Here is an 11,908-nt window from a genome sequence, read left to right as displayed (position 1 = left end):
CGGGCCCAGCCGCTCCGCGGCACGTGGGATCCTCCCGGACCGGGGCACGAACCCGCGTTCCCTGCATCGGCAGGCGGACTCTCAACCACTGCGCCACCAGGGAAGCCCCACAGCACCCTTTTTTCGTCTAACAAGTGTTTAGCATACTGTCTTCATACAGTAGACATTTCACATTTAGGATTTTAAGAATGGAAAAGGGGAGCATGGCTGTGAGTGAAGGGAAGTGAGGATGTACAACCATCACCCAGGGGACAATGATGGAACATTCTAGCCAGAGGGGATGATCTCAACCTGGCGAAGAATGGAGCTAAAGCTGGAACAGGCACGTGAGGAAAGGCCAGACGTCATAATTTCGATGCCATACTTTGGGCAACGGGAAGAGGTAACGTGTCTCTGCAGGAGAGAAACATGAATTAAAATGGTGTTCGAAGAGGGCCACATGGAAGGGGCCTGGGTTGAAAGAACAGACTGAAACAGAGGGAGAAAGACACGCTGCTTTGCACAAGTACCTGGGAGGGAAAATGAAGAGAGTTGAGTGAAGGAATGTTGATGAGATGGGAGGGGAAGGCAAGAGTGATGCCTTCACATGAGGCAAGGTCTTCGGCCTGCAAATAAGGGAGTCATTCTCTCCCTTTCTCCAATCTTTACCTTTAGGCTAAAGCCCTGAAATCGAGATGGTTCAAGCTTCTGTCCATTCCTGGGTCGGCTCCTCAGGAGGAGACACTTCATTATCCTTCCCCTTCTCCCATCCCCACATCACTCCACCAAGTGGCCAGCGACCCCCGCAGTGGTGGCTCCCTTCTCTGGGCTACGGTGAATGTTAGTCTTTTGCTCCCAGCGGGATAGGAACTGCAGGAGACCAAGCAGTCTCCCTCTTCCTGCATTCTGCAATCGGGGTTAGTGTGGAGGATTATTTGGGCATTTCCATACTGCTCTATCCTCCACCTGCAGGAGGCGTCTTTTTTTTTTTTTATTGGAGTCTACCTGCTTTACAACGTTGTGTTAGTTTCTGCTGTACAGCAAAGTGAATCAGCTGTACATATACATATATCCCCTCTTCTTGGATTTCCTTCCCATTTAGGTCACCACAGAGCATTAGAGTTCCCTGAGCTATACAGTAGTTTCTCATTAGTTATCCATTTTATATATAGTAGTATATATATGTCAATCCCAATCTCCCAATTCATCCCATCCCCCTTCCCTGCGGAAGGCATCCTTAATGGTTCTGGTGGTCCCAGGCCCCCGAGCTGGTGGGGCTCAGTGGCCCAAGAGAGGCAGAGAAACATCAAGGGGATGTGCTGAGCCTCTGAGACAACACTGGGAGGCCGTTCCACATTGGGGGTCCGCTGTCATTTTATTATACGATGGCTTCGGGGGCTGACGGTGACATTTAGTCGTAACTTTCTTTTACCTCATTTAGTTACCGACAGGTATGTTTCGACAAAGATTAGAGCCAAGTTTAAAAGGAAGCCAAATTTCTAAAAGAGGCTTCCGCTTCTCCCTGCAGGTGTGAGTAATCCCCGCGCTAGAAGGAACACCGGTAATTGGATGCACCTTGCTTACAAATAAAAGTCACAGCCCACTGAGCTTCTCTGGAAAAATAAAAAGTTATTTTGGTGGTGATGGTGGGAAGGCCCTTAAGGCTCTCCCCAAGGGCCCCCAACAGGGTTCCAATTGGGCAGAAGTTTGTTAAACAGATGCAAAAAGCCTCCAAATGTTATCTTCAGCAGCTTGGTCCCCCAAAGTGGTCCAAGCTGTACCATTACCCTGGCTGTATGGGTGCATCATCTCTCACAGTCCTTGGGGGTCAGTCTCTGTATTGGTTTCCTATTGCTAGCATAGAAAAGTACCACAACTCAGTGGCTTAAAATAACATGAATTTACTATCCTATAGTTCTGGAGGTCAGAAGCCCCAAATCAGCATCACGGAGCTAAAGCAAGGATGTTGGCAAGGCAGTATTCCTTCTGGAAGCCCTAGGGGAGAATCCACTGCCTCGCCTTTTGCAGCGTCTGGAGGCCGCCTGCATTCCCTGGCACTGTCTTCCTGGCCAGCAGTGAAACATCTTCACCGTCTCTGGCTCTGACGCCCTGCTTGTGTTGTCACATCTCCTTCTCTGACTCTGATCTTTCTGCCTCCCTTTTATAATCCCGAATAATCTTCCCATCTGAAGATCCTTAACTTGATTAGCTCTGCAAAGTCCCTCTTCTCAAATAAAGCACTACTGTATTCTCTGGTTCGAGCTTAGGACATGAACATCTTTGGAGGCCATGACTCCACCTTCCACAGGGTCTGTGCGGCTACAGAACACCAGTATCTGAGGTCCCCTCACTTCTTTGGGCCTGGGTTTCCTCACCTGCAGAACAAGAAGTATGAACTTGACCAAGAAGCGCCTTCTGATACTGTATAAACGCATCTACCTGGATCTAAACATATCTACATAAATGTGCTCTACACATGCACCCTTACAATTACCAACTGTATGGATTACAAGGTAGAGGAAGGATCTAAGGGGACACCCAGATTTTGAGTCCAGTTTAATAGAGAACTTAAGGTAAGCTGGACTGGAGAAGGAGGCTGGCAGCTGAGGAGTTTGAGGTCAGCTTCGTGCACTGAATGGAGACGTCCAGCAGCTTGTTGGACAGAAGGAACTAGAGCTATGACGCCAGGTCCAGGCAAGAGAGAGAAAAGCTGGAGTCATCCACGTAATAGGGTTTAATTACTGGAATCTCTATGGGTTAATAGATCCTGCAAGGGGTAAATGAAAGAAAAATGGGCAAATGTTTGCAGCCTCACTTTTATCTGAGAGGAAGAGGAGCTGCAAACATTTCAAACAGAGGCTTGATCGGAGGAAGGTGGAGTCGCCTTAAAAACGCGGAATAAACTGTTTATTTTAAGGGAACTTATTGTGAAACCCTTTCTAAAGTGGTTAATTGCCTCAAATGTTGCCTATTTACAAGTTTGACTTTACAAAAGTATGTAATGGTTTTCTGAATGTAGAGCATACCATCAGGTCACAATATAGAATTTTTAAGAACGATCACTTCTTATAATGAGTTGGTCTGTTTAGGGTGCCGATGCTTAATTTAAAAAGTACTTTTAAAATACATTCACTTCCATTTTTGCTGGAACTGAATAATTTAGCCAGGACTGTGGTCTTTAAAGGTCCGGAAGTCATATTTAAAAGCAAACTATAAAAGCATTATTGATATATGTGTGTTATCACAGGGCAAATTCTTCCAACTAGATTTCTGAAATGTTTCTATATTCAATTTTCCTTCAATATACAGTAGTATACACGTCTGTTGCCTGTCCAACTTATTTCCGTGTGCTTTTTTAGTAAGCAGTATTTAATAAAACTATTAAATTAGCATTTGCCAACAATAATGAAAATAAACAGATTTACAGACATACCAGTAATTTGTTTAAAATGAAGGCTTGATTAAAACTGAGAAAGTACCTTCATTTGCAAGCTATTAGTTCAGAAATCCATGCAATATTTCCTTTCTTTTGGTTAGGTTTCTAAGCTAATAAGCTGTAAGTGACCAAGTATTACAGGACAAGTACAAATAGGATACAAAAATAATTCTTAAACTCATCTCAAAGACTTTGCCAGAAATTCCCTAGACATTGCTGTTGCTTCTGCATAGAATTCCCACACCTGGCGTGCAAGGAAGTCCAGAGGTCTTGGCAAGTTCAAGTCCTGCAGTTTCCCAGGATGTGAGCCCATGAGTTTTATTTAGATGTTATGCTCTTAATATACTGTCAGCATAAGTCATGCCTGTTGGATAATCCTCCTGATAGCTTACATCCCTTCACGGTCTTTCAACTGATCACGATGTTCTAAAAACCGAAATTTGAATTTGGCCAGGAATAGACCTTTTGCAGAGAAGAGAGACAGCCAACCATTCACCTCAAATGTTATGATAGATTGTAGCTTTGCTGAGAGGAACAAAAAAATAGCACATCATTGCAAAATACTGTTAGAGAATAAGCAGCAACCTAGCTCTGACCTTTCTTCTGGCACATAAAGAGAGTGCTGGGGTTCAAGAATACATCTCATAGAGCACGTCTGCACAGCTTACCACTCTTTAAGTAGGGGCCCCCTCTATCAAGCTGGTCTTAGCGCACAGTTGTATAAGAGGTGGAGAAAGTCAGAATTAGTAGATACTTGTGAATAACAGTTTCTATAAATTCCCAGGAAAAAAGTTAGATACTATGACCACTTTAGGGCAACTCAAATGGAAACACTTCATAAAAACACGCAATCATATGCTGGAGTTGGTTCAAATTCATGACCAGCAAAGCCAAGCCTCATGGTGACAGCTAACTGTTGCCTTTGAAATCCCTTTGCTGATTCAAAGCAGCTACAGTAGGAAGAGCCAAACTTTAAATTTTATCTTGAATATATAAAGAGCAAAGTGATGCTGAGAAATTTTGCAGATGTTAGTTTCCTCTGACATAACAAAGATTTATTTAAAAAAGGAAGGTGTCATTTAGGCCTAGGAATCTAATTGGGGTGCTCTGGCCTATGATTTATGTGTTTGAGGTCTCTAAGTAGTTTTTCCTAATCTAAATTTGGTTGGTGCATAACATCTATGTGAGCACAATGCATGTTCAAAGTATGATTCGTAGGGACTTCCCTGGCGGTCCAGTGGTTAGGACTCCACACTTCCACTGCAGGGGTGCATGGGTTTGATCTCTGGTCAGGGAACTAAGATACCACAAGCTGCGCAACCAAAAAAAAAAAAAAAAAAAAAAAAAAAAAAAGTACGATTCATGGAACAGTTTCTACAATAAAAGCAAAACTCTTACAAATTAAGTTTCCGGGCAGGTAAGCATGAAGTTTTTTTCTTAAAGTGTATGCATGGTGCCCTTTCATATATGCACTAGCTGTCTTCAATCCTTTACTCTTTCTTTCAACACAACCTGAGCACCAGCTCTGTGCAAAACCCTCTACAACCTGCTGTGGAAAATGCAAAGTGAAATCAGAGATAGCATTTGTCTTCATTGTGTATGTGATCCCGGAGAGCAGAGAAGACGTGAATTTTAAAACTATGTTACAAGATAAATTTCAAAATGGTCTGAAGAACTCAGTGGGGTGAAGGCGACCTTCTAAAGTTAAAGGAGCAATTGTCCATTCCCTGAAAACACGGTACTAGTTCAAAATCCAGATGCCAGGTAGTGAGACCCTGAGTTCTAGCAGAGCTCCTGGGCTCAGCTCTTTAAAAAGCCATCCTACCCAAACAAGGAAGCAATCCTGGGGAAAAATATTCCAAGATACTTGATCTCCCACTCCAAACACACAATATACTAAGGTACTCCTAGCTGTGCATAAATATCTCACAGCTTGACTTTTTCTCACTCACTGCACAGAATATTCCATTTCTGAGACTTTAGTTACCAGATAAGATATTTAGCAGCAAGCTCTCTGCAAAATGTGGTGTCTGACCTATACCTAGCAGGTTTTTTTCATGACTTTTTTGTTCCAGTTAAGGCTATGCCTTCCCCTATTTTATAAGTGCACAAACTTAATGTTTCCATATCCCTATTCCAAGTGCAAAACAAAAAATTCCACCCATTCTTTGGAATTAATGGCCTTGTTGAAACACAAATATCATATTCATTGAAACAGCTGATTCAAACAGCAGTAGGGGATTAATGAAAGAGGCTACAATTCAACACTGATGAGCTAATGTCCTAAACATTCATTTCCTACATGAAGAGGCAGTCTTTTCTGTACCTTGCCAATGTTCCCCCTTCCATAACATACATTAGTAAGTTTATACACAATTCAGAATGGTCTTGTCCCATCACAGCTTTGGAAAAAGCGATGCATGAAAGAGACTCCAGCAAATGATACAGCAAGCGATGAATATGAAAACCTTGAATTCAACATGTAGGTAACAAACCAAACCCCAACCGACTGTGTCAACATGAGAGGTGGAAAACCACCAGGGTTCTCTGCTCCCAGGCACTCCCGGGCTCTGCGTTCTGAATATTTGCCATAAGGAAAGAGGGCGAGCATATGGAAGAGGGCGTAAGGCAGGGTCCTAGCAAGAGGATGGAGCGAGCTGGGATGGAGCGCTCCCCGTGCATTCCGTCTGCTGGGCGGACTTCACAGGACACACACCTTTCCTCGAGGAAAGGACGCGGGCAAGGAGTCTGGGGGTCGGGGTGCGGGTGACGGTCTCCAGGGCTGCAGGGAAACCCTCCCGGGAGACCAGAGAGGCCCAGCGAGGCCCGGCATTGGTGTCCTGTGTGAACGCCAGATGTTCATCTACGGCGGCCTCACTCACCCTTTCGATTAAGCCAGGCAACAGAGAAGCCCTCGATTTAGACCGCACAAACCCGTGCAAAGGAACCTTCGGGCTTCCCCCGCAAACAAATTCTTATTTTGAAAACAAAAGACAGGCTCGTGGCCATTCTCAGAGGCGAGCACGTTCCTCCCAGGGCTGGAAAGCATATTTGCAGAGGCCAAAGATTAGACAAAAGCCTTGAGCTGGCGACACACAGCCGTGGAAATGATTTTTTTTTTTTTAATTGATTAGGGCCTCCCAGTTCCAATTCTTTCTCCCCTTCCGGGGATGATTCCTGGGCCGCCGAGCAGAGCCCTTAAGGCCTGTTAAAGACGTCGCATCGGGAGGGGGAGGAGACCCCGAAACTTTCCCAAACTGTGGCAGGCTGGAGGCTGGAGGCGGGCAGCGGCCGCGGACCGAGGGGTCCCGGGGCGCAGGGGGCACCGCAGGGGCGGCGGCCACCCCCTCGGCCGCCGCAACAAAAGGGCCGAGCGTAGCCTTCGAGATCGGGCTTCGAGAACCGAGCCCCGAGGTGGGGAGCGGGCGATGGCGACCCGGGGGCTGCCGTTCTCGCCCGGGCGAAGGAGGAGATGGTGCCGCGTGTCCGCGGTGCGCATAAAGGACCCTCGGATGCATCCACACCAGCCACGCGAGGCGTCAACAGATGATGCCACCCGCACCCCGGCGGCCCGCGGCCCCCCGGGAGCGTCTGCCCGGGTATCTCGGCGCCCCCGGGCGGCGCCGCCCCCTCGGGGCTGCAGGCCCGGTGGCGGCGGCTCGGGCTCGGGCGGCCGCGGCGACACAATGCGGCCCCGGAGCCCCGCGGCCGCCGCCGCCTCTGCCGCAGGCCCGCGGCCGACACAAAGCCCGCCGCCGCGTACCGACCTTGGGCTCCGGCGCCGGGTTCCCGCAGCGTCTTGGTCACCGCCTTCCAGACGTTGCAGCCCAGCAGGCAGAGCAGGAGCGCCGCCGACCTGCTCATCTCCGCGCCGCAGCGCTCCGGGCGGCGCGGGCTGGCCGACCACCGGCTCGGAGCGGCGCGTCAGGGGCAGCCGGCCGCCGCGCCTCCCTCCATATCGCCTGGCTCCGCGCGCGCCGGGCCCGCCGCCCGATTGGCCGCGCCCCCGCCCGGCGCGGCGCCTGGCCCCGCAGCCCACGGCCGCTCCCGCCTCCGCGCGCCCCGGTGGGTTTCCCCGAAAGAGCCGCCGCCGCGCCTCCGCCGCCTCCTTAACCCCTTCGCGCCCCGCCCGCAGCGGCGCCCAGGCCCCGGGCCGTGGTGCCACCTGGCGGCCGTGCGCCCACGTGCCCCGCCCGCCCAAGCGGCCACCCCCTCGGGTCCGCCCTGCGCGCCACCCGGTCTCCTGGGAGCAGTGAACGCGACCTGGGCGTCCAGACCGCCCCGCCGCCCCACTACCTCGCCTCTTGGGAAAGACGGTAGCTGCCTTTAAGGCCGAAACCCTCGCACCAGGTTAGCTGATGGCCCTCTCGGTTTGCGCAGGAGCGCGGCATCCTGCAGCTCTTCCTGTCCCGATCCACCCAGGAACCCCAGGGGAGATCTGACACCCAACGCCGAAGGTCGGCGGGAACAGAATCCCCCAGCCCGGGTACACCGTACGTTGGCGGCCCTCAGCGCCTGAGTGTTGACAGGCGAACATCTCCAGGTTGTGTTGGGCTTGGATGTTTCTAGAAGGTTACGGTGGGGAGGAAATTTACACTTGTTGAGGCCCTAAGTACTTGTTATTTCCCACTTTTATCCTCATAATATAGGAACTCAGAGGTAGGTATTGCTATCCCCATTTACAGAGGAGAAAATCGAAGCTAGGGAGGGTTAAGGAATTTGTCCTTAGCAAGTAGCTGGTGGGTGACAGAGTCAAGGTTCTAATAAGACAATCATCCTGGCCCCAGGGTTGAAGCTCTCCGCGAGAACCTCAGGCTTCCTTGAAGCTAAGGTACCCACCCACCAACTTCCATTCTTTAACTCCCCCTTGTCTGTGTACCTTCCTCCATATAACCCTCATGTTCCCCTGACTCTCTCCACCCCGTCTCCCAGCCAGCACGGCAGGGACCCTGGGACCTCTGCCCGGGACCGCCGATCTGGGGAAATCCACACCAGGCTCACTAGAGGCCCCATGCTGCCTCCAGAACGGTAGGCCAGAGGAGAGTCATTATTGTATTTTTATAATTGGGCATTAAGGTATGGCAGGCACTGTACCAAAAAGAGAATGAAGGATGGCGCTTGCCCAGTTGGCTTATTAGAGACAAGTCATTGTGAGACACAATAAAACTAGGAGGAGGGGAAGCCCTTATGGGTGTTACCGGCACCCTCAGGACCAAGGCTGCAATTAGTGCAAATTGGGCACCTGCACAGGGTGGCAGGTAGTCAGGAAGGTGGAAAAGAAGACCCACAGTTAGGGACTGCCTGATGCCTCCTCCTCTAACTTCCAGCGTCAAAGCCTTAGGGTAATTCCAGGGTCCACATCAGAGCCAGGGAAGGGGAGCATAGAGAGGACCATGCAGATCAGCCCATCCTCAAGTCCAGCTTGGGTTCCTGCCCCCAGGAGCACAGAGTCCAGGCCAGCTAGCTTGCTTGGTGGAGGATGGCTTTTGGAGCAGGGCGGACCCAAAGTTTTCAAATCACTTTCTTGGGGTAAGGGGCTGCTTCTAAGAGAAGTGACATTAAGCCCGACCCGGAGTTGAAACTTCTCACTTCATATCTTTTGAGGATGTGCCTTTGTCAGGGATGTTGATTATAAGAGACAGCACTAGCCTGAGCAAAATAATAATGATACAAGAATAATCGAAAACCAGGTTATTATTGGGAGAGCACCTGGGACTCCTACAGAATCCTGGGTGCTGAAGTGTCAGATCTCATGAGGGAACCAAGGACACTTTTATATTTGGAGTTCCTAGTATTATATATGCCACTCTCATTGGACTGGAGGTATTTCCTCATGACAACTTACTTGGGTGGTATTATTATTCCTGTTTTACAGATGAACAAACTGAGGCTCAGTGACAAATAATTTGCCCATAGTATCTGGGTCTGATGACAGCAAACTCAAATTCCCTGTAGCAAGTTCCCTCCAAGAATAAATCTCATGCAAATGACTCAGGTTACCTCTAGCTGTGTCCACATTATTTTAAAAACGGGTTCTAATTGCAGTAAAGTACGAATCCAGTTAATAGTATCTAATGAATGGTATTGTGCCAATGTCAATTTCCTGGTTTTGATAATGTGCTATAGTTATATAAAATGTTACAACTGGGGGATGCTGGGGGTGGGGAGCCGGGTACAGGGGGTAAGGGACCTCTCTGCACCATTTTTATAACTTCTTATGAGTCTATCATTATTCAAAATACAATTTAAAAAAAAGCAAAAAACCTTGTTCTATACCATTTTCCCCCCCTAAGCTTCACTGTTCACCCAAAACACTGGTATTTGGGGTCCTATATCTATTCTAGTATAGAGATCTAGAACTTTTAAGAGTGGGAGAAGTCTAAGTAAACACTAAGTGATGAGTCTATTCAAGTTTGGGTCACAATCAGGACTTGTAGATGCTCAAGATAATGGTTGTTATTATTATGCATGTGACAAAATTTCTGTGGATGACATGGCAGTTTAGAAACAGTTTATATACCTTGATAGCAACACTGAGGCTTGTATAAATAGTTTCAGAACTACCAGTCCCATCCCATCTTGCAGATGAAAGGTTAAATACTTTGCACAGTGCACCATCTCAAAGCCAAAAAGAGAGCTGAGGCCCCCATGAGCATTGGCTCCCCATGTGGATGTTTTCCAGCTACTTGGGTGGGAGGCTAAGAAAGCACAAATTCTGCAAAATCACATAAACAACTGCACTGTGCATATCATCTGCCTAGAATTATGTAAGAATTAAATAATCACCCTTCTCTACTGGAATAAAAGAATATGGTTTACCTTCTCTCCTGTTCCAGAAACCAGACTCCCACTCAGTAACTGGGGTGGGGTGGGGGGCGAAATAAATCACTGCTTGGGAGGGAGTGTTTGCAGAACAATGGAAATCAGAAGTGTTCTTTCCTTCTAGAACTTTTCCTGTTGCTCTTATTAAAATCTCACATTGTTTGACTAAAGATGAATTATGACTGTACTTACTTGAAATTGCTTAGAAGTGGCCTGCCTGTACATTTCATTTCCATTTTCGAGTTCTCTGCCAAAAGTACTGATGCCATATACAAAACTTTTCCTGGCTGAGTTTTTCCAGAAACCTTGATGTCAGAGGCTGTGTGTCAAGGTTTCTTAGGCCAAGATTATTTCTTCCATTGAAATCCTTCCTGATGTTGCTGCCCATGTGGTGGAATTTTAATTGTCTGAATTTATTTCAAGAGGCATTGTCCTTCCTTCTCCCCTTCCTCCTCCTACCCTCCTGTTCCCCGTCTTCTGCCCCTGAGTAAGAAGCTGCCTGTGAATAACAAATTTAGTATGAGGTTTGTACAGATCAGGAAGTGTGTCATGGACATTCCAACTCCTGTTTGCTGTTGGTTTTATTAAAGTTAGAGAAAATGTAGCCAGAGGTGGAAATTGGAAGGGCTCAGCATTTTTTTAGAACCTGTTGGCCGTCCATTTGCAAAAGACAAAGGAGAAAGGTAAAGAAATTACTGAAAAGGAATTGATGCGTCCCATTAACCATAACACTCCCACGTTCCCCTCTATTGGTGAGTCACACCCACATCAATCCATGTGACTTTCCAACAAGATCTTCTTTCAGCTTCATGTGAGAAGTTGCAAATGTGTATTAGCCTACAAGAGTGAATCTCTGGCAGTGTGATTTCAGATCCCCTGTATGACTGTTCTTTGCATGCCCCGGCGTCACTAGAAGACACTGGGATGCATCAATAGGTCTTGGCTGTTGAGGATATTCAAAGGCTGGTGGCTACCTGAGAATCTGGTTGCCTCTTCCATTAGAGCAAGGAGAATCTTCCAGTTCAGCCCTTTGCTGCCCGTGGAATTACTGTCATAGAGTCAAGGAGGGCTCGAGGAAAGTAGGAAAGTCAGCTTCTGTGGACGGAGAATGTCACCTGCCAAATCAGTAAACAAAGGATGTTGCAGCCATCAAGGCCACTGCAGCCACCCCCAGACTGCACCCTGAGGGGATTCAGGATGGAGAAAAGCAGGATACTGGCCCCAGATAGTTAAGGTGCATATCAAAGGAATGATTGCAGTGAGTCCAGACTCTTGCATCTTCCCATATACAGAAGTGGGCTAAATTCATTAACTCGAGATGTCCGGTGTTTCTTTAATTAGCAGTAATCTTTTGATGTTCCAACTGCTTGTTTTGGGTTTTTTTTTTTTTTTTTTGCAAAAACTCCCATACGTCCTGGCTCCTCTCTTGCCTCTTTGGGACAGTCCCTCAGAGCTATCTGAGAGGCTGTCTCCTGGGCTTAAGTCCTCAGTATGTCCAAATAAAACGTAATTCTCAACTTTTAGGCTGCGCAAAAACTTAAAAGAGTTAGGGAAAAGACAGGAAGCTAATGGAGAAAATGGATTAGGTAATTAACACTAATCGAATTCTTGTTGTGTGGCTCATTCTGTACCTGGAACAGGGAGGAAAGCTTTGCTGTGCTGCCTCACTTC

The 11,908-nt window shown here is 47.8% G+C and overlaps 1 protein-coding gene across 2 annotated transcripts in view; it reads right to left on the bottom strand.

The window, feature by feature from the left end:
- The window catches only part of FAM171A1 (family with sequence similarity 171 member A1), a 133,563-nt gene extending 126,163 nt beyond the window's left edge, over positions 1 to 7,400 (bottom strand). Inside the window, exon 1 of one of the 2 annotated variants that reach the window (XM_007460881.1) lies at positions 7,183 to 7,400. In XM_007460881.1, the coding sequence (XP_007460943.1) occupies positions 7,183 to 7,279 (97 nt within the window). In that variant the 5' untranslated portion in view covers positions 7,280 to 7,400. The remainder of the gene's footprint in view (positions 1 to 7,182) is intronic. The other variant, XM_007460880.1, reaches the window with a different exon arrangement.
- Positions 7,401 to 11,908: the final 4,508 nt, after the last annotated feature.

The sequence above is a fragment of the Lipotes vexillifer genome, unplaced genomic scaffold (assembly GCF_000442215.2).
Source record: "Lipotes vexillifer unplaced genomic scaffold, Lipotes_vexillifer_v1.1 scaffold534, whole genome shotgun sequence".
Taxonomy (NCBI): domain Eukaryota; kingdom Metazoa; phylum Chordata; class Mammalia; order Artiodactyla; family Lipotidae; genus Lipotes; species Lipotes vexillifer.
The sequence above is the reverse complement of the archived record's forward strand: the minus strand, read 5'-3'. Positions and strand labels throughout refer to the sequence as shown.